At 44.9% G+C, this 27931-nt stretch overlaps 1 protein-coding gene across 2 annotated transcripts; it reads right to left on the bottom strand.

Moving 5' to 3' along the window:
• Positions 1-23940: 23940 nt before the first annotated feature.
• LOC133893430 (uncharacterized) lies at positions 23941-26202 on the bottom strand. Of its 2 annotated transcripts, none has more exons than XM_062334443.1 (4): positions 25755-26202; positions 24827-24985; positions 24484-24687; positions 23941-24324 (listed from the first exon to the last, which is right to left on the bottom strand). In XM_062334443.1, exons 1-4 carry the CDS (start codon positions 25974-25976, stop codon positions 23983-23985), a joined length of 927 nt encoding a protein of 308 aa, XP_062190427.1. In that variant the 5' UTR covers positions 25977-26202; the 3' UTR covers positions 23941-23982. The 2 variants fall into 2 exon arrangements, with proteins under 2 accessions (XP_062190427.1, XP_062190426.1); XM_062334442.1 differs by having other exon boundaries at positions 24472-24687; positions 25755-26201.
• Between the last annotated feature and the right edge of the window lie 1729 nt (positions 26203-27931).

The raw sequence follows: 27931 nt of genomic DNA on the forward strand, positions 1-27931 counted from the left end.
CTCAGATGACCCCTTCCAAAACAAACCACACCACTGAGTTAGCCTTTGACTTTCCATGTTCTACGCCATGCTTCCCTCGTTTCGCTAAAACATCACCGAAGCCCAACGTTGATGTTAGTGGCCACATGCCCGATCATCGTCTCCAACGAAACCTGAGCCGCCACCACTACGTGGAGTCACCGGTAGTATCCTTAACCCAGCAGCACAACCTCTGGCCATTTGATCCATCATGGGTGGTCAAGACTAGACCTCAGCGTACCCCTTCTTTAATCCAAGTCGGCGCTTGCATGGCATGCCAAGTCAGCATCACATCATCCTTCTTAGCCTAGTTAGCGAAGTCTAGTTAGCCCTATGCTTCCCAAAACTTGCACAATGATGTTGTCAAGCCTGATGCAATGATTGCGCAATAAAGCTTTTCCATAGGAAGATAACTCTGGTAAACCAACCTTTCCTTTTCAACCTAATCTATCTTCCGAAAACCCGTTCTCTTTCATCCTAACTCTGATTTAGGAAATTCTTACGCCTAAATTCTTCTAAAATCTTAACCTATCCAACCATAGTATTGTTAAAGTGTTTTGATGATGTTTGGTATGATGTTCTTAGTGTTTTCTTTTGTGTTATTTGTCGGTAGTTCTCGCGATTAATCGATAACGTTCCAGAACAGTTCAAGGGACTTCAAGACCAAGGTTTCGACAACACTGAGCATCATTTGAGTAAAAAGCAAGTGTACTTCTTGACCATATTGCTCCTATGAGTTAAACTATTTTGTTTTATAAAATTGCATGCATTGTCAATTTGATGGGTAGTCACATATGTTAGGGTTTACCTAGTTCTCCCTTATCATTTCTTGAAGCTTTAAGAGAGGTTATGGTTGAGTCATGGGTAGAGTTGCTTAACCATGCTATCAGGAATGTTGGGAAGTGTTATATACATGATCAATAGATATATGTAACTATAATAATGAAATTGATATAGCAACATCGAATCTTAGGCCTTGAGGAAAGAAGTGTTTATGATGATGATCATGGATCTGTTGTTTGGGTGTTGTGTATACCTGGTGATGCTTTGTTGGTTAGTCTTTGTTCAAGTAAACTAAGTAAGTACCGTACAAACCACGAGGCTGATATGGGTAAGGCTTGGCATACTAGTTAGAGTTCTATCCAGTATGTGTCGGGTCAGGCACAAAAGGGGGCTTCTGAGTTGGAAGGGTATTCTGGTAAATCCTGGTGGTGAAACATAGTGGGCAGATGCATACTAGAGTAGGCTCTAGTTAGTGGTAATGTCATGTAGTGATCTCCTGACGGCACACCATAGGAGTGTGTTAAGCGTTTTGCGAACAAGGCAACATGAAAATCACGACTCATGGGTAAAGTTGGACAACCTCTGCAGAGTGTAAAACTACTATAACAGCCGTACCCTTGGTTATGGGAGACTTGGATCGTCACATGATTAGTTGAAATGGTTTTGGTATGGTGGTACTGGTGGTACGGGATGGTTATGACTTGCAAGGTGGTTAACCTTGGGTGTTGTTTAATGGTTGGATTAATTGGGTTACATGCACTTAATAATTTCTTAATGCTTTTAAGTTTGAATTATTTTCTTTACTCACATTTACGCAAATAAATCCTTGAGTCAGCTTGTCCTTGATATAAGCTTGCATATCATTATTCTCCTATACGCCTGCTGAACGTGACATATGCTCACCCTTGCTATTTTCCTATGCCATGTGAGATGCGTGTTGCTGCTCAGTGAGTTAAGATATTGAAGATTGTCAAAACGAGGATGTGACGTTCTAGTCGTGTGTCTCTCGGTCAGTTTCCTTCGATGTTGTTGGGCACCATTGCTTCTGTTCTACTGCAGATATCTTCATAGAATACAATATATGTCAATTGCTATAAGAGTTAAGTGTTATTTTTTAAAAGTATTTATGATGTTATTTCCTTTGACATCCTTATGTGTGTTAAACATCTTGGGCACACATAAGCCACTTCTGGTTTTGTCCGTTAAAACCGGGTGTGACAGTCAACCTTGTTAGATAGACTATAAATGATATGAATGATATAGATTATATATTTAAGTTTACTTACCTATGAACGTGGGGCTGAGCGGTATGAAAGTTGAGGAGGGGGAATGCTTGGAAGCGTCCCAACTACCTCATCACGCGGTGGGGTGAGTACTCCTCGACATAGCTTCTTCGTAAGCCAGTAGTCCTCATTGCGGCCGCACAAAGGAGAAAGACCGAAAGACGCACGACCATGTAGCTACGAGTGGCTGTAGGGGGTCTAGACAACGTCCTCTGGACGTAGACGATCAAACTACACCCTAAAAAGCTCATACGCGCTGCGGGCCTGCTCATGCGCCTAGTGTAGCTATGGAGAAAAATAGTATTAAGGTAGACTAAAAACAGTAGACAGGTAAAGCATAGCTATGTTTCATACGTACCTGACGATGACACCACATCGAGCCCATAGTGGGCCTGTCCAACTCGAGTTCCCCGTATCATTCCTCAGGGTACGAGGATTGATCCACAACGGGCAGGCCGATGGCGAACCTCTTGTACGACCACAACTGCAGTAGGAGTGGGCACCCAGCAAATGTGGCTAGTGGCTCATTTTTCGTGGACATGTCGCACAAGGCCCGATACATCGTTGCTAGGATAGCGGAGGCCTAGCTAGATTGGGGGACATCATTGGGATCCACATACGTGATTCACCTCATGTATGGAAGAAGGGTCCTCAACACCAAGTGGCCTTGGCCGCTGGTGAACATAACCCAGCCGAACAACCAAAGTAGGTAGGCCTCCAAGTGCTGATTGAGTACGGATCGACGTCCGGGTGGGTGTATGCAAGCTTGAAGTAATGTAAATTATGACAAGTAAAATGTCTTGGAAAGCGTACAATAAATGTGAAGGTAAATTGCAAGGTACCTGGAACAGGAGGATCCACTTCTTTGTGGGCCCACGAGGATCCGACATGAACTCAGGAACGCACCGGGGGGGGGGGTGTCGTCCTTCCATTGAACAGTGCTGAACCGCGTGAGCATGACGTTTATCCAGTCTGTATCCATGTTGATGACTCCAATGGCGGCTTTGGCGCAAGGTAAGTCTAACAGGTGGGCTACGTCCTGCAATGTCGGAGTCATCTCACCATAGGGAGGTAGAAAGTGTGTGTCTCAGGCCACCAACGGTCGATCAGTGCAGCGATCAGCGGTTGGTTGAAACAGAATCGCCTCACAACTACCTCATTCTCTATCACTCAGGCCTCCACCAAACGACACACTGGTAGGAGTCCAATTGCTGCCAATCTATATCATTTGGAATATTAAGTAAATTTAGAACATGCTTCAAATAAAGAATTAGGATTATACGTAGGTAACTCTCGACATACCAGTGCTTCCAATGATCATCGATCGTAAGTAGCTCCCCGGGGCCACGAGGTCGCAAAACTCATAACTTAGTCTGGTGAACGATAGGCAAGAAGCTACGATGCTTCTTGTCCACTACATGGTCAAGAAGCTCGGGGGTCGGTGAGTGTGCCATATCTGCAGTCAAAACAAAATTAAACAGTTTGTACTATACATATACACATAATTACATGAACATCGTATAACATATAGCTACACACTGTTATATGAACATATTACATATACACATAGTTACACGAACATATTACAACATATAGGAACTCCAAATAAAATACAAATGTAAGGTCCAACTACCCCGAACATAGGTTAGGCAAAAACCTCACAAATAGAACATCCTGATACGATAAACACATTCACACTTGACGGCCATCATGACCCCATCTACATACCAAGTGTATTTTTCGGACATCTCTTGTACGTGTGACCAGTTTAATCACACTTGCTGCATCGCTGCACCCTTGGACCTGCCTTGGATTCATCCATATCATTCCGAATCCACCGAGTTTGTCAACGTCCTGGTGTGCACTTCATCTTCTCAAAGTCTAGCCCATACGTTCGCGAGGGACCTGGCTCACTTGTAAACATATCAACAATGTTGTAGCCATAAAGATCATGATTTCATGTGTTCAATATCTGATCCTTCATAAAGTAGTGGGAAACATATTGTTGGGGTAGCATATTGGACTCCCCACATGTAGCTATGATGTGTGTGCATGACCTGTGTAATAATTGTGGCTTCTGGCATGAACAACTTCATGTTCCATCCCTAAGTATGCACTCGTGAACATCGCGCTCATGTCTTCCACCCCTACAACTCTTATCCCGGCACAAGATAGTGAACCTATACTAGGCAATTCCCTCCTGATTTGAGCGGTGCATATGTGCCTTGTTTGTGGCCTTCTCCATGTAGTGACATAGTATCGATCCATACAACATACATTATCTGCCATTTTCTTTGAAGCAGCTGCATAGCAATCAATGAAATATCTGCAAGTTCCATGCATAATACCTTCAACAATTCCAACAAGAGAGAGGGACCTCATACTCCGTATAACCCAGTTATAAACCTCAACAAGATTAGCTGTCATTATCCCATACCTTGCCTCTCCAGTGTTGTACATCAAGGCCCACTTCCCTCTTGGCTCATTTCGTATCCACTGTGAGAAGTTCTTAACAGATGACCCTGACCTCCTTACTATCTAGGGAGTATCTGTTGGGATGGGTCCAAGAGCAACCGGCTCATCTCTGGCATCTACTACCTAAGCTGAATGCTTCATGGTTAGTTCATCTAGCCTTTCCCATAGTGTGTTAAACTTTCTCTGCTGGTTTTGGCTGCATATTTTCTTGAAAAGATTCATCACTACTTGATTTTGAATTGTCTGTAAAAGTTTGCATCCATATGCCTCATGCACCACATGCTCTTCAAGTCGGGCCACTTTGCTTACACATCGTCAAACACTGCCGTATTGCATATGTAGCAAAGCCTGCAACATCCCTGAATGGAACGTTCTGTCCACGCAAATGATGGGTCAATAGTGCCTAAATACCTTGATGGTTGCTGCAAATGCAAAGAAAGCATGTTGCAGTACTCGAGGGACAGGGTTTCTCGCATCACTCGAGGGGTAATGCTTGATGTCAAAGCAACTTCCAGGGTTTCTCGCACATACTGTGGCTAGTTAACGTAGTAAGTTGTCATATGATGCTTTGTATGTCCAAAACCTTATCTCAATAGCCTTCTGTTTTGCCCTCCGTGCCTTAGCATAACTTATTGTGTACTGGAACCTTTCCTCAATAGCATGACTTATTGTTCGTGGCTCATACTTTCGGCTGTTCACAATCTCTCCGTACATCACATTATCAACAAAAGCAGATGACAGGTTCCGGTGGGAGAACTCTATTTCCTCAATGTGATAGTTATGCTCCCTAACTATTGAGCACTCCCAGTGGTCAACCCACTTCCCCATGAATGTGTGCACCTGCCACGGAAAATCAGGCACCAAACACTTGACATCGTACTCCCTTTTTCTTGACTTCACAATCTTGAACTGCCTCCAAAGAGACAGCGACTAGTATTTCACTACATCAATAAGAACCTCCTTACTAGGGTACATAGCACTATGGGACACCTCATTCTCATGATATTCCCATGGTGTCCGATGACCCTCACTGACCATTAGTTATGAAAAATTCCGATTCCTCCACTTTGCATGAACAGGAGCACTTTCCTCCTCGTTGGATGAATCCTCATCGGCAATAGCTTCCTCGAGCTCCTGATCCTCCTTCTCCATCTCTTCAATTATGCTAGAGATGTGCTCCCCCTCATCGGCCACACCTCTCGGTTGCATCGCCTGCACATCCCCAACGTCCTTCTCGTCCCTCACAGTTGCCTTGCTGCTTCATCCACCACTGCTTTACTTGTTCCTGTTAATGCTTCCCCGATGTTTATCTCTATTGGATCCTTCTGCTATGCCTCAGCTAGCAGCACAAGACGAAGCTATATCTATGTACTGCCTCCAAGTAGCTGTCGCATTAATCGGGATGAGCTCCCTGATGTACCCATCAGTAGCACGACTATGCATAGCTCTCAGCTTAAGCTCATGGTGCTGGGGATCCAGTTGAAAATGGCGCATCAGCCACTTGCACACGCCCACTATTGTCCTCTCATTGTCTCTACTAAGTCCCTTCATGACATGCTAAAATCCAGAGAGATCTACACCATTGCGACCATAACCAATCTGACCTTCACCATAATATATCTGAAAATATAGCTTATCGACATACTTGAAAATATCCAAAAATATGTCAAACATTATTACCAGAACCCTATACTTCTGATTATCAAAACTCTTACAAAATTACTGGAACTGATGATCAGCTAATAATACATTTAGTTCACTACAATCAATATCGCTCCTAAGCAAACTAACCAATTTAAACTAATTAAACCCCCATATACTTAATAAAATCCCTAATTATCTATAATTATTACCTACATCACTATTTTGTAAAGTCTACGTAATCGAAACTACCATAGTCTAAATACAACTATACATCTTATGGCTATCCTATCATGTTCAAATAGATCTTTACAATAAACTACAAAAGACAGAAAAGCCTCATTTGCTGATTACCGTGCTAAACCCTAGGTCACATCTAATGTAACTACAATTATGTCGCTAAACTCTAGATCTAGTGGTATTTTAATTACTAATAAAAATAAAAGTCTAGAAAAATTTACCAAAAACTGAGATCCAAGATGTCCACAGATAAAAAACAGTAGGACTTCACCACATTACCACCCTCTTCTCTCCTCACCTCTCCTCTCCTCCCCTCCCTTTTCTTTCTTTTTTTTTGGAATAAAATAGTAATTTTGGCTGAATTTTAGCCCTTTTATAGAGGCTAACTTCCCCCCCGGGGGGGGGGGGGGGGCTAACCGCCCTCTGAGAGGGCGGTAGGGGGGGGGGGGGGGGGTTAACCACCCTCTGAGAGGGCGGTAAGGGGCGGTACGCCTGGGGTGGGCCCTAACCTCCCTCTCAGAGGGCGGTAAGGTCTAACCGCCCCATAAGAGGCAGTATGTGCCAGGTGGCACTGGCCATACCATCGTGGCACTCTAACCGCCCCATCAGAGGGCAGTAGACGCTTATTCCTACAAATATTTTTAGCTGAGGTATATTTTTGTTAACATTTATGGTAGAAAATATAAAAATTAAAAAGTCATTGATTCCCACATGCCAGATTTTTTTATTTTTATATCAAAAAATTATAAATATGTGTCTCTGTTTTAAAACATTACAAATATAGACTCTTATCGGCCATTGGAAGCGCGACAGGTTGTGTCAGTAGCCTTCCAACAATTGACGAGTCCATGATGCCACCGACCCAATTGGCGACAGGTTATGCTATAAAGTAGCGCGGCCGGCCTCCCCACAGGGTAATGTTCTCATTTATTGCTTTCACCGGTGCACGCAAAGAGAGAGGAGATGGGAGGGGAGGGAGATGAGAGCAGCGAAACCCTAAAAAAATCTTTCAATATTGGAGGTAAATCTTCTAACTTTAGTAGTTTTTTACAAACCAATTAGGTTACCCATTAGATCCAGTTGTGGACATAGGTTAGGCACTAGATATAGGATTTAGTGATATTTCACCTAGGTTTTTAGGGATAGGTGTAATGGTTGGACACATTTTTTTTAGGATAGTTGTACTGTTATTAGATATAAGTTTTTAGAGCAACGTAGAGCAACTGGTAGACCTAGTTTTGTACAGATTGGTGTAACTCTTTAGACCTAGGTTTTATAGGATAGTTGTACTATTATTAGATATATGTTTTAAGAGCAACGTAAAGCAATTGTTAGACATAGGTTTTTTAGGGATTGGTGTAACTCTTTAGAACTAGATTTTTTAGGGATAGTCCCATGGTCCTCTTGAACATCCAGTTCAGTCGCTTCACCTACTCCAACTCTGCCTTCTCCAAGTGCTTCAACTCGGGGGGCCTAAGCTGAAGCTCCGATCCCCAAGACCTTTGTGGCCTCTCCTTTCTACGAAGGGATAACTGAACCACCTTTGACATCTTTCGCCTCTTGCACTTTTCCCTTACTTGTCTTCACTGGCATGATGGATCACCATGTGGTCGTGGGTTCGATCCCCACGGACGGCGCCAAATGTTGGGATCTTGATCACAACACAAGGATCAGTGCTCACATTGTGACTGGCAATTAATAGTGTATTGACTGGTCATCTCATCACATTAGTTGGGTGGGGCTATTTATAGCCATACCTCAACCACCCCAGTCATCATTACATTAAAGTACCTATTTCCTGGAATGTTCTTATAATATTTCAGGGATTATTACAGCCAATACATTATTACAACATTACATCAACTAGGACATGCCACATGCCTACAACCACATGCAACGGCCAACCCTTCAAATCATTAGCGAACCACCTTCGGATCTCCCTTCAGCTGGTGCTTGATTACCGCCAGGCTCTCCTTCAGGTCCCTCACTTCATCATGGTTGGCCTTCTACCTATACCTCCCGATGGGGTGCCTTCGGCCTCCAAGCTTTTGTCCTCCAATTAGCATCTCTTTGAGCCATCCTCAGACCTTCTGCGTGCCTTCTGAGACCTCCGGCTTCGGCACTTGGTGATGGCCTTCTCCTTTGGTCCCATCCCTACAAGAACTTCCAGAACCCATTCTCCATTGTGTTAGCATTGCTCATCCTTACCTAGAATTTCCCAAGGCTGGTCAAACTGAACCGGGGGGGGGGGGGGCGTCGAAGAACTAGGGTAGTATTATTCCCCCAACAGAGAGATGGAGGACATTTTGAGCACCATGAATGATTCCTTTGATGGTTTGGGTGCAAGAATGTGGGAGAGAGCCAAGAATATCCTCCTAGAAATGTTGGACTTCGTTCACTCCTCCAAGAAACCTTCTACTATAAATAGGCTTCCTCTCCTCATTTGTAAAGCATCCACATGAAGGCAAGGATGCCAGCACTCTAACAGCCTTATATATCCTCGATGATGTCAATCTCTACGATGGAGTAAATTGGATTTTCTTCTAGTTTGGTAATAGCTCATGTGATCCCTTCTCCTTTATTGTTCGAGTAATTTTAGATTAATATATTTGCGGGTTCCTCATCTAGTCGTGCAATTGCTAGCCCACATTGCATAAACTAGTTGCTGTGCTTGTTAGATCCTTGCTAAAGTATTAATTATGTAATGTAGACATGGTGTCTAAGTTATGGGTTAGCTTGGAATCTAGGTAACCCCACGGGAGACTATAGATCAGTGACAACCATGTTGAATTCAGAAAGAAGAAGTTTGTGGAGGGAGCAAATGTGACTTGCTATATTTTCCATGAGGAGGGCCACAAATCCTATCAATGCAAGCAACTCAAGAGGAAGGGGAAGAAGAATACTACAATCTCCAACACTGCCAACATCAACAACAAGACCAATAAGAAGAAGATCAAGGACCCCCATTATCTCCTCAAGAAGAAGAAAGATGGCAAGGTGGTGGCCCATAAGCTTGGCATGCAAGATAGGGGGAGGAACCAAACCATTTTGGTTCCCAAGGACGTCATCACAAATATGAAGGGCTCCAACAAGGTTTGGGTTCCAAAGGTGACTTAGTGTTTAAAGGACTCAGGAGGATTTAGAGACTTGGACTACAACAGAACATGAAGTGGTATGGAATGTTTGATCATCGTATGCCCAAATTCCCCATTTAAAGGTAAAATAGGGTAACTATATTCAATTCCATGCATTTGTTTTATCTAGTCCCTATACATATCTAGGATTGCATGATTATGTCTATTCTTCTTGCTATATGCCATTAATTGTTGTGATGTATTTATAATTCAACATCCTTTTCTTTCATGCAATGCCTAGTTGTCTCACTCATATGGTAGGTTTCTATGTGTTAATTCTTATTCTTGAGAAATCTACATGCTATATTAGATGCTGGTTAGTTTATGGTGCATATCCTTATGTCGTATCCTTTGTGTGCTCTAAGTCCAAAATATAGAGTATACTCCTCACTTGTCTTTAAAGACAATGTGCATGTCTCCCTCAAGTAATTCAAATATTTATATGCATAAATTTACGGGGATTCTATCCTATGTTTTTTGTGATTTTGAGACTATCACATTTGGTAGCTTATCATTGTTTAGTCTCATGATTGAAATGATGACATCCTGAAGGTATGTTATGCTTGTATATTTACAATTGGTATTATTCCATTTTGAACTATTTATCTAACTACCTTTTATAGTATGTCTTAAATTCCCTCTCTTGACTTAAACGCTCAAATGTGCATATACTTTATTTTCCACTATGTGTATGCACAAATTTAGGGTGGTTTTAGTCCATATTATGAGGCTTCATGAATTTTGAACCACGTGCCTTCCACATCTAAAGTCATGATTTGTGAAGCTTTCTCTTGTGATTTTAATATTTTTTCCTTTTTGGTGTTTGATTCCAAGGGGGGGGGGGTGGATTTTGGGACCAAAGCAAGCCTAGTGCATAGTCAAACGGGGAGAAATAGTTGGGACCAAAGGAAGAGAAGAAATGGTCATAAAAAGGTCAATGGATTAAGAGGGAGCCTTTCATTCATCATGACAATAAAATGGGGATGATGTTAAGTTAAGAGCAATGTATGTATATTTTCAAATTTTCATGCATTCTTGCAATTGGTATCTTTAATTCTTACTCTTATTTTGTATCCAAGAAAGTAGTTGCATTTAATTCTATTATTATCTCTTGTTTTGGTTGTGTTGTCATCAATCATCAAAAAGGTAGGGATTGAAAGATCAATCACCCTCTAATATGGTTAGTATAATTTGGTGATTAATATTAACAAGATCAATGTGACTAGCAATGTTTGCTAGTATGTGAATGTTTAGTCTCGTGCAGGAAGAAGATGGACTAGTGGTTGCAAACACCTCAAATGATTCAACATCGAGGTCAAAGAGGAGCCTCATGAAGACATAAGGATCTATTGTTTAGACAAGTGATCATGGTATTGAGAGTATCACTTGTGTAGATTGATTGTTTTCTTTGGCTATACTACAAAGAGAGGTTTAGGTTTAGTAGCTTGATTTATTGTATTTAGGTTAATTACCTAGTAGTGGTGCACACTAGACTTAGCTAGTCCTAATAGACCATAGGAAGACCTAAGACATCAAGAAAGTAAAAGCCATCGAAACTGCGACAAGGTTTAGATTGAATTAGACAAGTCCTTGTTGTAGTGCATACAACGAATGATCTAATGTGCTCATCGTAGCATTAGTCAGGGGACAAGTTATCCATACCCGAGTATTCTGTTACTCATCGGAAGATTGGATTGGAAGATACACCGGATGATCTGATGCTCAACAAAATCCTTCACCGCAGCAAGTTTCCAGAGAGCACATTCAGAAGACACACTCATTTGATGATTCGATGAGTACATCAGAGGGTTTACCAAAGTAACTTTCCATAGAGGGTGTTCGTCTTGAAGGTGGTGAGCTACACTCACTGGATGTTCCAGTAATGAAAGTTGGAGACCATCAAATGATCCGATGACGTGGCCGAAGGAATAACAGCTAGTTTCTACTGCGCTCACAGGGAGAGTTGTGCTCATCGGAACTTCCAATGTTCACAGTTTTCTTGGCCTGAGGAGCAACGACTAGTTTTGGGGGTTGGCTCTATAAATAGACCCCTACTCGTCCATTTGAGGTTGCTAGAGCTCAAGAGCATACACATACACTTGGGAGGAGTTCTTGCCACCAAAATCGAGTGCACGAAGACCAAGACAATTAGTATAAGATTAAGAACTTAATTAGTGCTAGTTTAGATCTAGTGTTCATCTAGCTAGGTGATTAGCCTAGAGTCGGAACAAGAGAGTGATCCACACTTATTACTCTAGGTGCATGCTAGCACCTAGATAGCTTGGTAACGTTTGTGTCTTACGAGACCCTCTGAGGAGGTTGTGGAGCAACCGCAAGTTTTGTGATCGGTTGGAGTGCATCATGCCAGAATGGCAAGCACTACCTGTCGATGTAAAGAATATAGGGCTCCCCTACCAGGATTGCCCGCAACGGCCAGTTTTGGCAGTATCAACTTTCTTTCTCTGGCATGGGCCCACCGTGCGACCAGTCGGTGTCAGCACGACCACGAACCTGACTTTCGGGGGATTTCCCGCGACCAGCCTTTGCTAATCGCGGGGTAGGTACTCGTCTGGCCAATCAAACCTCATTTAATGCCGCTACTCATGCCGTTTTTCCTTCCCCAGGCGATTCACTCCGACTGAGGTGGTATGGTCGGTGCAGGGTTACTGTGTCCCATCCTGCAACAATTAATGCTACGGGACAGGCTCACAGATGCAATAGGGGGCGTGGTAGGCACACGTGGGAAACTGGTGGTGGGATAGGACAGGCTGGACGACCCAGGCACGACAAGCGAGGAGGTGGCCAATGGATGGGTTGGGCATCGCAGTGCTCCTGGGCAAGCACAGCACATGTGTATCCTTTAATGATAGCCTATATTGATGATCTATGTAGGCATGGGTCTTTTTGTTGGACCCACATGTAAGACTTCAACCCCTCTAGAATATAAAGGGGGTATCTTTTGAAAAGAAAGACAGACTCCTGGAGAAGAATACACAGGATGTAGGGCTATTACCCCACCGGGGGCTTGAACCTAAATATCTTTGGTGTTTTTGAGCAACATACACACACACGCACATTCCGTAGGCACACCCAGAACACAGATCACCCACCCTTCGTCTGATACACCCAAGAATCATTGTCAGGGATTAACCCTCGACATTTGGCGCACTAGGTAAGGGGCTCGTTTTTGAGTTCTGGTAAATGCTATTAATTTATTTTGGGCTACCCATGTTCGAATCCCTGATGACTGACGAGTTTCGCTCTGAGGATCCAAGTTGCGATGAGGTGTTCTTCATTGGATACGACCTAGATGAACCCGATATGTTCCAGATTCAGGACATTGGATCAGGATTCAAAAGCTTTGGGATCCGATAGAGAGCAGCAAAGGCATCCATGTTCCCAGTGCTAAGGGGAGCTCACGGACCGCAAGCCCTGGGGGAACCAGCCTCATCAATGGCAGCCCCACCCAGAAGAGCGCTCACAGCATCGGGACAGCCAACACCTAGCCCCGTGGCACAAATCGAAACCATCAGCCAGGTATGATCCGATTTGGTAGAAGAGTACCCAGAAACTAATTAGGTGTGTTGTTTCTTCGAGCAGGTTCAACCCGAGGACGAACAGAAGGTTCTACACTTTGCACTTCTGACATGAGTAATGACCACTTCTCGTTGGATACCGGTAAGGGAGGTAGCCTACCAGGATCTCAGAAAGGTAACCCTCTCCTCCCTCGGTGCTAACCACCCGTCGATCAAAAGGGGGAATCCTTGTCCTAACTTGCAGGAATTCAAGGGGTCACAGGTGCGGTACTGGTCGCCAAGCGAGGCACGCTTCCCACAACTAGGAACGAACGAGCAAAGGACCCTGCATCGTGAGCACCCACGCGGAGGGAGAAATGCCTACTAGAAATGAGGGACTCGCTACTTGGTGTGACCATAGTGCCAAAGGGTTTTCTAGTGCTCAGACCAGACGAGGCGACATACTACTCTAAAGTGAGAAAGCTAGAGCGACGCGTCATCGACCAGGAAGTCACACACATCCCTCGCAAGGACTACTTCCTTGGCAGATGGGCTAGTCCATCTGGCCTCTTCTTGGGAACCAGCCCCTGTCGAAGTCTTTGAAAAATGATTCACACAACCACCCACCATGGTCTCAGGCCAACGTGGAAGGGATGCTCGCTGGGAAACGGAACACCAGAGGCAACACCTTTGGAGGCAACGCCTCCCTCAGTGCCGTCGACCTCGGGTGGCCATCATGTGGTCACCCTGCTCGAATTAGGTATGACCTGGATGGATCAGATCTTGGGCTTTCTTCAGAATCAAGCAGTCCCTAATGATGATGTGTCGGTAGAAAGGGTCACACGGACAAACCGCAAGAATCCTCCTTGGTAGAGGGACGCCTCTACCACCAAAGGAGAAACATCTCTTTACTAAAATACATCGCTCAGGATGGGGCGAGGATAGCGTTCCCTAACATCCTCGGAGGCATACGTGGAGGCCAAACTTCACACCACCCTCCATGATGCATGCAAGCAGGTGAAACAGTGCGAGTCGTGCTAGTACCATGGTTGAAATACCAACCTACCAACCCAGGCATTGCAAACCATACCACTTTCTCGGCCTTTCTCCTTTCTGAGGGCTCAACATCATGGGCCAGTTCCCTAAAGCTCCGGGCGGTTTTAAATTCCTACTCGTTGAAATCGACAAATTCATGAGGTGGATCGAAACCGAGCTTGTTAGAGAGGTCACCACCACAATAGTGATTAAAGTCCATACGAGTGTTGGTAGTGTGGCTTGGCAGTCCAAGTTGCATAAATACGAACAACGAAACTCGATTCTCTAGTTGGGAATTGATGAGTAATGTTGGCCTGATCTTCCGATAGGTAGCGATAAGTCGGTGGGTGGAGAACTCGACGTTGATGATCCAAAGGCTTCGACCCGAACAGATCGTCTCCCTTGCAATCACTACACCACAGCTCCGTTGGTTATCAACCGTGTCACGCGGTTGACCTCGCCAAGAAGGCTCAATCCCTGCAAGCGTACCGAGAACACAAGCAAGAACGTAGAAGATGCAATCTGAAATATTGCGAATCGAATTCAAGCACTCGAAGTCTGGGTTCCACAAACACTTGCGGCGGCCTAGTCGGTCCGGAACAAGAGCGAAAATCTCACAACTGTGTGTAGATTAATATCTAAACAAAACCCAACCCTAATTAGGGCGGTGGCTATTGTATATAAAAGACTAGGGTCGGCCAAGGACCCCTGGACGCGTCCCTAATGGACTCCAACACGTTACACGGCCCAACGGTCCAAAAGATGGTGGCGCAGCACCCTGACAGATTCTGGATGTCTACTTGTTTCGATGATTCCTGTTGACTCAGAAAGAATTTGGATATGGGACCAGTCCCATTGGAAAGCTTATATCCTTAGCTTTCCAACCATGTATACAACGTCAAAAACGGAGTCCGTATGCGTCCTGGGCGACGATTTTAGTGCAGGCTGATCTTGAACTCCGAAACAGACTCGAACTTGATTGGACCTCCACCTTGGCTTGGACGCCCTTGCTGTTCTTCTCCCGTGTTCCTAAGTAATAATATATCACAATTATTCAGTAGCATCCCATACTTATCAAAATATAAAGGAACACTAAGGAACGAGCTCACCTCATGATTTAGTTGACGTGCACGAGCTCGTGTCAATGGACCTATTATTGGAGGAATACTCGGTGTGTGTGTATCCGAAAGAGTAATGTCCTCATCAGGAATTGCAAGTTGATCGCCTTGAATGGCCAGCCATCCGAGCCTGACTAGGTGGTCGAGTGAGGATGACGATAAAAACTCAAGTGAAGAGTTCGGTGAACGTGCTCTAAGGCTCGAGCAGTCCGGTCCCAACAAGGCCTCAGGCGCCGCCACGACCACTGGGCACAGGAATCGCACTGGTCATGGGCAACCTCGACCTGGGTTCAATCGAAGGCTGGACAGGTCGTAATAGGCTGCTCCCAGGGAGGGAGGGATACTCCAAAGTGACCTATAGTTCCCCGACCTAACAGGGTCAGGTTAGCCAAGGTGGTCGGCCGCAAATAACACAAGCCGTGAATCGTTGGTTCTATGTATGAGGCTACTCAGCGACGAGCCTACTTTTCTATTTTGCAGGACCTTCCAAACAAGCATGGACATAGACTTGTAAGTGTTTCAAATCCAAGAAACCAAGCTTTCTGTGTTGCAGGACTTCACGAATAAACGCAATCTCCCACCAAATTCTATGTTTGTTTAGCCCACTCACTCATGTTGATGGGACGAGATCCAAAGTTGACCACTCACACGCTACGAGGGGAAAGGCGCCCGAGGGTTAAAGACCACGATGCCACAAGCCCTAGCTCAGGTTGTGCACTGGTCGCCACCGAAAGGCTTGTCGTGCTAAAGGTCATCCTTAGTGCTGGGAACCTAGTTAGTGAGCGGGTCGACGTGATCCTCCCTAGAAATTATGAGCACTCCGAGGCTACTCGCCGCCCAAGCACGAAAAAAATCCACATAAAGACAAGCATTCTTCATTACAAACCAACCACTCGAATAAGACCCAAGGGCTGGTTCTAGACGACCTCAAGACAATACTCCTAGGACCCAAAGATACCCCTAAGCAGGTCGAACCGGATGATGCAAAGGCAGGAACAAACATCATACAAAAGTGAGTCAGCACAAGCGCTGAGCTCCTCCATGGTCATCTGAGTACCTTCAAAACCAGCACCGACTACAGGCAAGAGGTCCAGGTTGGGGAAGTGGTCGCGGACACAGGCAAGGGCAAGGTAGGCGCCGAAGACTCTGACCTCAAAAAGGTGGTCATCGACAGTCTCGTGAATCCTGTACTTGATGCCACCTTCCTCCTCGGAGGATGCCAAAAACCACTCAATGTGACCGGGCGAAGGCGGTCGTAGAATTCCTCTCTCCGTAAGACGCTTTCCCTGGTCACCCACTCTAGATCCCTCTACACCGCGAGTAGCTCCTCTTGGTAGGCTGGTCAAGAAACAGGTCGTAAGCCACACATGAGTCAGCTGGTCGAGTCTTGCATGAGTAACCTAGGACCAGCACGTGGCTCAGGTGATCGTAGTAACACACCTTGAAGATCGCTCGGTGTACTCGCTCGCTCGACCGCAAACCCCAGCTCACATTCGGCTACCGCCTCCAAAATACGCCAGTTGGTAGGATTGTTGGTAGGAATGGTCGAGGGTTCTGTGAAAGCTTGGGGGCTGGTCGGTGTAAGTGGGGGCTCAGTACAGGTGGATGGCTCTGACACTCCAGGAACTCTATGACCACAATGACACAAACTCATCAAAGAACAAAAGGTAGGGGGCTTCATTCAAATATATTACAGAACAAAAGTTACAATCAGATTCTTTACTCCTTGGTGGCCTCCACCTGGAAGACAGACGTCACGCAGTCCACCGCTCCTTTACACTCCCACTGCAGTCTCTCCTCAACTTTGGGTCTGGCGACCACGGTTCCCTCCCGGACAAGGTCCAGGTTGAAGTTGGGGTCGCGGTTGCGTAGCATCAGAAAATGTACTCCGTAGTTGACCTCACCACCTGCGCCATGTCCTTTGCACCCAACAGCGCCAGGGTAGCTAGAAGCTCAGAAAAAATTTCCACCAGGACCTTGATGGTGTAGGCCCAAGCCCGAGCCATGTGGTTGTCCTTCGGCTCAGTGGCTCCCATCCTGAGGCTCCCCAGAGGATCCGCTTGTAGAGAAAATATCCCTATTAGGCTATGTTTGTGATTTTGGTGATTAATGACAACATAGTCAATGGGACTAACATATTTGTTAAGAATATATGTTAGTATGTCTTATAGATGCAATACATGAAGAAGTCACCGAAGCCGGAACAAAGAGAGGAATGAATTGGACTTGTTCCATAATTTTTGATGTGATCAAATGGGATTGATTTATATATAATCTTGTAGACATCTTCACAAGCTTTCCATAGAGCCCAAGATCATCAAAATCGGAGTTCGGAACGAAAAGTTATACCCAAAATACATAACGTTGTTCTGCTAAAATTTGCCTAGCCGGATAATCCTGTGCTCACATCAAAATTAGTCCGGTGTTAGATAGGATAATCTGGTGAGAACAATGAAAAATAGTTTGGTGTTCACAGAAAGTTTGAAGCAAAGTCTTTTGCCTCACCGGATGATCCGATGTTCACAAAATGAACACACCGGACTATTATTTTCAGATAGCTCCAAAATGAACATATGCTCATAGGATAATCTGGTGCATTTATCCGGTGTTTAGTGAGTCATCACAGGATAATTCGGTGTTCACAGTGGCTTGAGTGGGGTTCAAACGACTAGTTTGTGAGAGTGTACTCACCGGATGATCCAGTGTCAGTACCACTATTCTCACCAGATCATCCAGTGTTAACAACTTTTCTGAGCCATTGGGTTAACGGCTAGTGCATGGGTTTAGGGCTATAAATACCCCTCCACTTAGTCTTTTGAGGTAGCTGGAGTCCAGAGAAGTTCATATATACTTGAGAAGACATCCAAGCCATCAAAGTGCTTAAAGTGATTATCCAAGGCAAATTAAGCACAAGATTAGAGAGTGATTAGTGCTTATAGGCCTAGAGAGTGTGTTACTAGGTGATTGCTACCTAGAGAGTAGATCAAGGAGTGATCCAAGCTTGTACCTCTTGGTACGCCCGGGCCTTGGAGTCTTGGTGACTCGCTAGCAACTTGAGCTGGGTTGCTCAAACTTGTTGACCCTCCGACTTGGTGTGGAGCGGCGACGAGAAGCGTGTACAGGGACACGGATACCCTTGCCTTGGTGGCTCCAGCTCCAAAGTGATCACGGCAGCAAGGAACTGAAAGAGAGGCTAGTGGTGGGACCTTACCTTGGTGGCTTTGTGGCTCATCCGGGTGGAGACCTTGTCTTTGTGACTCGGTGGCTCAAGAGCTGTGATCGGGTGCCGACCGGGAGCATATCGTTTGTGGAGCTCCAACATGGACTAGGTGTGGCATTCATGTCATCGATACCACAGGAAAAAAATCCTTGTGCCGAGTTTGCTCTCTCTACCTTATTTTCATTTCCGCATTTACTTACTTGCAATTTACCTTCTTAGTTAGGTTGCAAGCACTTTGATCGGTAGAGTAGATACACTAGATAAATCTATAGCACATTCAGATAGAAATTGATATAGGGTTATCTTGTGTTGTTTTTGGAGCCAAAATAGTTCTGAGTGTCCTAATTCACCCCCACTCTTAGGACGTCACCGATCCCTACACCGCCAGCTCTTTGAAGGCGTCCTAGAGAATGATGAGGGCAGTGCGTTCATCCCCCTTGAGCTGGGAGTGCTTGGCGAAAAGCGCAGCCTTCTCCCACTAGAGCTCGCCACACCTTTGCTGCAGTAAGCGCCCGGTCTCCCTTTCTTTGGCCAGTTGTTTCTCCAGCTTGGCACACCTACTGGTCATCACTTCCTTCTCCTCAACTAGTTTGCAAATAGAAGCGGGGATACGACTGACCAGAGCGAGCAAGTCAGGGGCCAGCATGGGCTCCTCGACCAGCACCATGAGGACCGGAGCCACCACCGACGCTCCAAGGGATAAAGCCAAAGCTGGCGGAGGGACCGGAACATCCTGCGGGAGCATCGTTGGAGGGATCATGACGGGAGTCGTAGGAGCTACCATGGGCCTGTGGCAAACAACAGAGTTACAGATTCAAGAAGGAAAGGAAATTCAAGGTATCTATACCTACCCAGTGAAACTTATCGTGGCGGCGGGGAGGTAAGCACAAGTCTGGTCCTCACGAAGCCGCCGGATAGACTGGTCGGGGATGACAACCCCGCTATGGGGATGCCAACACTCGGGGTCGCACAAGTGCATTTGGACACCTCTGCGGTAGATGAGTCCTCCGCCGGCCTCTTCCCACACTACATAGACGTTTGGTCCACGATGGTCTGGTCGGAGCACATCTCGTCGGTGCGGGCCTAATCGTGAGGCCTCTAGTCACACCTGACCTAGTCAGGGCACACCTGGCCTGGTCGGGTCTGGTCGCGGGACCTCGGGTCATGACAAGTCTGGTCGGGGCGCTGCGGGTCGGCCTCCTGCTGGCCGGCACCGCTCGCAGGGCCGCTGCTCGCGATCACCACCTGACCCTAAGTAGACTGGTCACCTCCCCAACCTGATGGGTTGGTGTCGCGACCAGGTCAGTGGGTGTTCGGGTAGCAACATGCGACGAGGAGGGTTGGCGGCCCCCACGTTCAATCTCCCGAAAGATCTTCTCGACCTCATCAATTATTGGTCGCAGGACATCTACCTCAGGAAGATCCTGAAAATAACTTGAACCATAAGACCGTGACCAAGGAAAAGGCTTAGAGTAGGAAACTTTGGAAAGATGCTAAACATACTAGTCTAACCCGAGCCCTCTCCGACGGGGGGAGCTCACACAAGGGGACACACGGAGGGCCACCCTTTCTAGCGGCCGTCGCCATCAGCGACCTGACCTGCAAGTCAATGACCTCGTCGGAAAGAACTGATTAAAAGGAATAAGACACCGCTCGACCAACACCTAGTGACAGGAGGAAAGCTGTGATGTTACTTGTGGAGCTCTCCTAGGTGTCATCATCACTCCCAGTGTACAGGTATGTCAGGTCTGCTCTCCGTTGTAGGGGACACAATTGTCGCTTGATGAAGTCGTAGACAATGTCCGACCCCGACAGGCTGCCTACCACGAGCGTCTTAACTCGGTCGGCAAGGGACAGCAGTTCTACGATCGGCGTGGGAGAGTTTCCCCAGCTCTCTGCAAGGCGCACCAGCGCATCTGGCACCCAAAGGTTGTCCAAGGAGTCGTCAGTCGTGAGGTAGAACCAATCTTCCCTTCAGCCCGATCATGATGATTTGAGATTCATCTCCAGATAGGAGCTCACGACACCGTCACGAAGACAAAAAGCTGCAGCTCCTAGTGGTCGGCCCAGGCTGCAACCTGGCCGTGTAGAAAAACTAGAAGAGATCAAGGCATGGCTCGATCCTAATGAAGTTTTGGCATATGTGAGCGAAGATGATCAACATGATGACGTAGTTGGGGTTGAGATGGAGGTGGAAGATGTCGTAGAATGAGATGACAGTTGTGAAGAACTCAGAGAAGGAGAGGACAAGACCCGCTAGAAAGAACGAGGCGAAGATCATGATCTCTGCGGGGAGTAGGGACCTCCCCCCCCCCCCAAGGCGACATACTGAAGACAGGCAGCATAGAAGCAGGCGATTCTCGTACATCTGCTTTAGCTTCGCTGCGGTGCACTTGGACTTGGGGAAGTCAGGCTCCTTTCCGGTTCGCGATGCCATGGGAGTACGGTGGTGGTTTTGGCAAGAGAGACAAGAGGAGATCAGAGGCAATGGGCTTTGGCGCAAGGGCTTGGAGTGCGGAGGGGTTTCCAGGGACTTTTGTCCTTCAATTTGTAGAATCAACTCGGTCCTGCCACCTCGAATTCCAAGGGCCATTTGGGGAACCGAAATTCCCTCAAAGTCCAGTGGCCATCAAGGTTTCTCTCTCACACGCACGCCCTCCTTTTCTCTCTCTCCGACAATCTTTCTCTATGGACATTTAACCTCCCCTTGGGATGTGGTTTCTTGAGCCGACCATGATGGTGGACCGTGTCATCAACCACTCCCTAGGCAAAACTCTTGTTCACCCAGGCCTCAAGTGGTATGACCAGGTCCAACTACGTCCTTATAAAGAACAACTCAGATCATCATATCTGCGATGGAGCTTGGGGGCTACTGTCGATATAAAGAATATAGGGGTCCCCGTCGGGATGGCCCGCAACGGCCAGTTTTGGCAGTATCAACTTTCTTTCTCTAGCCTGGGCCCACCGCGCGACCAATCGGCGCTAGCACGACTACAACCCTAACCTTCGGGGGATTTCCTGCGACCAGCCCTTGCTGGTCGTGGGCCAGTTACTCGTCTAGCCAGTCAAACCTCATTTAATACTATTACTCATGCCGTTTTTCCTTCCCCGGGCGGTTCACTCCGGCTGAGGCGGCATGGCCGGCGCAGGGTTACCGTGTCCCGTCCCGTAACATTAATTATTGACGGACGGGCTCGCAAACGTAATAGGGGAAGTGGCAGGCGCACGTGGGAAACCGATGGTGGGACAGGACGAGCCGGATGACCCATGCGCGACAAGCGGGGAGGCGGTCGATGGATGGGACGGGCATCACAGTGCTCCACGGCAGATACATCGCATGTGTATCCTATAATGATAGTCTATATTAATCATCTAGGCAGGCATGGGTCTTTTTGTTGGGCCCACATGTAAGACTCTTACCCCTCTGAAATATAAAGGGGGATATCTTTTGAAAAGAAAGACAGACTCCTAGAGAAGAATACATAAGATGTAGGGCTATTATTCCACGAGGGATCTAAACCTAGATATCTCTGGTGTTCTTGAGCAACATACACACACATTATGCAGACACACCTAGAACACAAATCACGCACTTGTTGTCCGATACACCCCAGAATCACTATAAGGGATTAACCCTCGATACTACCATAGTGGAGACGGCAGTGAGCATCTAGGAAATTCCTAGTAGGAGATCCATTTGCGAATGAGGAGCTCTAACGACTATCCACAGAGTTATCCAAAATGGGAGTTTGACCCTTGCGAGAGGCTCTGACGTGGACTATGGGTAGACAACAATCCACTAATACTACGGTGCCAAATTCATTGTGCCAAGTGTTTGCAATTTTTTTAGCCCTTACATTCCACACTTACTTCTTGCATTTATTATTTCATATTTATCTTTTCTAGAATTACCATGTGTAGTTTATAGGAGTGATTCTTAGGTGCATATTTTTGTTGCGATATAGTAGAAACACTAAATAAATTTATAGTATTTTTAAATAGAAATTGATTAGATTTATCTGGTTGAAATTGAGCATTAGCTTTAAGTGATTCTAATTCACCTCTTAAATATCCTTACACATCCATACCTGCAGGTAATCCACAGCAGCCGCCACCGAGAGAACTCCCGTATGTCCCGTACCCAAGAACGATGAAGCAAGGCTTTCTGTACCGTGCGGCGGCCGACGGCTCGTTTCTCCGCGAATGGCAGCAGGGCCGGAGCCAGATCCTGAAGCGACTTGCCGTGCAACCAGCGGTCGGTCCAGAACAGGGTTGTCCGGCCGTTTCCCACCATGGAGGCCACCGACACGTCTAAGAGCGCCCGCGCTTTGGCATGAACAGGGAGGCTGAGCTCTGCCCATAGCCGCTCCGGCTGCGTTTTCTGTGACTGCTCGAACTTTGGAAATCAACCATGATGCACTCTGAAATGATTTTTTGGAGATTAGCGTACATTTAACGTCGATTGAAAATTTGTTCCCATACTTTGTGATACATGGGCAATCGTCTGACGGGCTGAATCAAAAAAGCTGAAAAAAACATATCTACGACATAATGGTATTGATTCGTACCTGTCTGCTGTGGATTAACTTCCATCTGAAAGTAGCTAGCTAGTAGGACACCAGGTCTGTGTCTAGAGCATTTTTACAGTACTTAGTAGGTACCAAAATTTGGTACGGCTACTGTGTATACATACATATAAGACGAATAGGAACAAACTGCTATAAATTGGAGAAGCTCCATCTCGTCTCATGTACGTTTTTCACCAACACCAACTATGGCAGTAATATGGCAGTAATATGGTGTCTCCACTACGCATCCCATGAGTGAAAGACTAGGAGTGGGTGGCAGCAGGAATTACCAGGAGACTGTGTGCGAAGACCACCACGCTGTGGATCTCCTCAGCAGAGGGAGAAAGATGGTGGAACATGCCAGATTTCTTTTTGATCCCTGCAAGCCCTTGATCTTTGCCAGGAGACCAAGAGGCCGTCGCTTCAAACAGGTAAAAGGACTGAGGGATGGTTCTAAGGGGCACCGATAGATTTGACCCCCTTAAAATTTACGCTTTGCGATTAGGGGGTGAATCCGTGGATGTGCTACTTGATAAGCCATCACTCTAACTCATAGTATTAAAAGTTAGCGTTAGTTTGCGGTACACCATGGTAAAACCGTTGCGCCACAGTCTTAATTAGTCGCATTCGAGCTTAATTTTTTTAGACCTCTGTTTGATCTTTATTTCTTATAGTTCTCTTTTTTTCCCGATAGGTGTACTGCAAACAGTTTTGAGGGATACCATACTCCTCCAATTTTGTACATAAGCAACACTGCGATACCTGTACATACAATTAATGATTTGAGGGATGCTGGTTCGTGTTTGTTGCTATTTGGACAATAACCCTATGTTTCTGTATCATTGCAAGCACATGAAGCACATTGCTTTAAAAGTCGGAAGCCGATATAAGAAATTTAGGGAAAGATGTAAAAAGGGAAAGCATTCGCGTTCACATTTTATTCCAACAATCTTCATGACTTTAAAGCCATAAACAATATAATTGCGTTATACAGAGAATGGACCGTGAAAGAAGCAACCAGAGTTCCAGTTCGACAATAAGCTAACCCTGTAATACATCCAATTACAAACAGTTGAATGAAACTTTTCCCAGAGAGGTGCGCTACACTGAAGATAAGTGAACTTATCACGACAGCATCCCACCATTTCATTGAGGAAGACAGTGCCGTTAATAGGAACCCGCGGTAGATGGTTTCTTCTGACAGTGGAGCAATGACACAGTATAGAAAGAAACACACTAACCTAGAGGTTGGACTGTCAGAAAGGATTTCCTTCAATATAGGATCATACGCATCCTGCAAGGATTTAAAATTGAACGAACAAATAGTTAGCTTCTTCCTAAATGAAATTGAAATAATGATGGTGTAGTAGAGCAAGATTGGTGTGCAGTGTAAACAAATAAATATGTGGGTCTGGCATCTGACTGCAAGATTGCATCTGACCTCAGGTCCTACCAATTTGTCACCTATGATGGATGTGAGTGATACCAAGGTCATCAAAAGTCCAAAGCCTAATATTGTTTCTATTATCCAATTCCTTTTTGTAGAAACCTTCCCAGCAAAGAAAGCCTGAACATCATGCCCTGGCATTGCAGTGTAATGGAGCAGTGCTAAGGCCAAAGCGAGCTCTGCTAATTGAAGTATGACTGTAGAAATAACCTGCATTGACAGAGTATGTCATTGTACAGATTGTATGTCCAAAGAAAATTTTGCCACTCGAGACTGAAAGAAGCAGCTAGAAGAAGGTATATTTACACGAGTGATCAGAATGATTAATTAACAAAACGTAGCCACCTACTGCTGTTATTGGATCGAGTGAGGAGCAATTTAACACTTTGGCAACCACACCAAGCCCTCCAAAGCTAAAAGGGATATGCAAAATAAAGAAATATCCTGCATATGTTCTCCATATATCATCAACCTCCCATGGAATAACAGGAGAAAGAACTGAAAACTCCTGCAGTGTCATTACAAAGCACCATAATAGAATGTGATTAATATTGCAGCATGTCAGATGCAGTTAACTAGACAGCCATCATGGAGAACTCTATAAGAAGAAAATACATGTTTCTCGTATCATCGCATCGGTGGCGAAATAAATCACAATCATCAAGATAGGAAAAAAAGCTGAAGGATCTGTCATAAGTATTCTGGTCAGCTTATAGCTGGTACACAAGAAAAACGAATTTAGTAATCATGTCGCCATCCACATGTTAACACATTGTTTAACTCCACTGGAAACACATGATGACAGCAAAAAGAGGATGGCTTTACTCCCAACAAAGAAAAAGGAAAAGGAAAATAGTACATATTCCCAGATGTTCCTAAAACTGCATCTAAAATTTTCATAATCTTTACGCAACAGTGCATAATTTTTACAGCAGGGACGGCAAAGCATCCCTTGCAGATTAGTTCTACAGTTCAATCTGTCATCTTTACAGAAGAAATTTGCAAATAACTCACCGTGTGTTGAGCGAGCTGACGTGGATGAACTGAACTAGCAACTGTACTAGGCCATTCGACATATAAGTAATTAGACAGATGGGAAATAATTTTACAAATATCTTGAATTTGCAGTTTGCAATGAGCTAGACAAGTGTCCGCAAAGGGATAAGCAACAGGAGAAATTTCTAAGCTTGCAATCAAAATTAAACGGTAAGCAACAAGGATGGAAGAATCGAAAGCTTATTTTCCAAAGATGAAATGTTAAGTCAGTCAGGCGTTACATCGAACAGATGGCGGGCGCCGTCCTTGCCGCCCTCACCGGTAGAGGGAGAGGGAGAGCAGGAGCAGCTGAAAGAGGAGGAGGAGCGCAGTTGTGGCCCAGTCAGAGCTTCCAGTTTGACCGCGCAGGTACGAGGAGGAGCAGGAGCTGCTCCTCCGCCTCCGCCTGCCCTTCTGACGGGGAGGAGAAGATGGGAAGCTGTGGCTGAAGTGGCGAGGAGCATCGCGGCGGAGGATGCTGCGCAGTCCACGGAGCCTCGGACCGCGCCTGATCTATATGTGGAGGGATGCGGCGAGTGAATCCTTGCAAGGCCTTACCAACAGGCCTGCCATCCTGCCCCAAATTGTCCAGAATCGAATGCAAACGGCAAACCTAACACCATGCTTGAGGGATCAAGAAAATTATCCCTCAAGAAAACTATTGAGTTCACAAATAAGTCTGTCGCGCGATGGGTGGCACGACGCCTCTGGTGTCAGAAACCAAATTTTATAGTAACTTATTTAAAAATACTCTCATGAGATTTTATCTATATCATCTATTATATAATTTTTTTTGCGAGGGATCTATTATATAATTTAATAACTAGATTGAGAAAAAAATTTAAAAAATAGACACGTGTCATTATAGGAGAGAAAGTTTTTTTAAGACTATATCCTCTAAAATTTGCTTTTGTAGTCGCTTGAGTGATCTTAGCACCAACAAATCACGTGCGGGAGGTGGTTTTTGGGATTGAAGTGGGGTGGGTTCGGACATCAGCATGCATAGGCCAAAGTTTGTTGTACTTATTTCTTTCACTTTTTCATCTGTATCTGTTTTCAATTACATTTGTACGATTATATTCTTATAACGTGATATACAAAATAAGATCTACATTGCAAACCTTTCAGCACTATTTTTATGTGTACCGGCAAGTTATGTCTAATGAGATTAGCAAATTATGTGAAAATTTGTTAATGTACATAAGTTGCTACCAGCTGTAGTAATCGAAGTTTGTAGTTCGGTCCTCACAAAAGTTGCTACTCAACTTATGTCTAAGTTGATACTCAACTTAGACAAAGTTGCTACTAACGGCAACATAACTGCTAGTAGCAAGTTACTATCAACTTACTAACAAATTCTATGAGTAACTTACTATATGTAATTTGTAAGTAACTTTATACATAAGTTGCTACTAACTTTATATATAACTTGCTAGTAGATGCTTATTACACCAAAACATATTTAATATGGGCCTTATTCTGTAAAGCTCGTCATAGAATACACTGGTGCAAACAAGAAAAAACAAACACCAAACCAAGAAGTTAGGATCTGAAGTAATGTTTCTCCATTTATGCGAAGTTAGATGTACATACATAGCTTGTAAGCCAGTAGGTGCTAATAGACTAAAAAGTTGCTTTCTGTGGTCACATCATACCTTCCAAAAGGTAATTTGACATTTGGATGATAATTAAAAGGATTTTTGTATTACAGTATTCCAAGTTAGTGTGGACGGTCCATCGTGAAAAGATCCAACGATTGATATTTCCATTACCACTTGAGATACTACTACAGTCAATTATGCCGTAGCAAATAAGGAAACCAAATATTTTGGCACTTGTCATTTATGAAAAGATTCTATTTGTTGTATACTGTTCTCATTAAGCATTTAAATTTTAAATATTTGTAAAATGTCGAATACACGTACATGCTAGTCCTTTAGTATGCACACCTTTATTTTTGGCAACCCACCCTAACTCGATTCCCCATCTTTTCTTTTTGGGTGTTCCCAAAATCTCCCACGCTTACTCAAGCTACGCCGACTTACAATAGCCATGAAGCGAGCACCCAACGTATTGGAAGATTGGATCAAAACTACATATCCAATGATAGGCAAATCAAAATGAAATTTTGTCTCAATACTCCAATTTGCATCCAGAAATGATAGGCAAATCATCATAATTCGGTTGTGTAGATGCAAACTACACCTATACTTCTTTCTATTCACCAGATGTATAAAGCAATTTTGTTAGAAATTATAAGCAATTTGAGTGGGTTCAAAAAAGCAATTTAGAAACCATGTGAGGGCAAAAATCAAATAAATCTGCTATGTTCTCAAACAAAAATCAAAGGAAACTATGTGGAACAAAAAGGTATGCAAAAACCAAATCTGAGTGTGAATAAATCATCAAAAAACTTAGA

This window comes from Phragmites australis, chromosome 15 (genome assembly GCF_958298935.1).
Source record: "Phragmites australis chromosome 15, lpPhrAust1.1, whole genome shotgun sequence".
Lineage (NCBI taxonomy): Eukaryota > Viridiplantae > Streptophyta > Magnoliopsida > Poales > Poaceae > Phragmites > Phragmites australis.

Excerpts from the sequence above, each read along its gene's own strand:
- LOC133893430 (XM_062334442.1), bottom strand. The coding sequence starts at position 25,976 with ATGCTCCTCGCCACTTCAGCCACAGCTTCCCATCTTCTCCTCCCCGTC. Across the intron at positions 24,688-24,826 it reads CACTCGATCCAATAACAGCA|GTTATTTCTACAGTCATACT; the intron begins GTAGGTGGCTAC and ends CTGTCAATGCAG. Across the intron at positions 24,325-24,471 it reads ACAAATTGGTAGGACCTGAG|GATGCGTATGATCCTATATT; the intron begins GTCAGATGCAAT and ends AAATCCTTGCAG.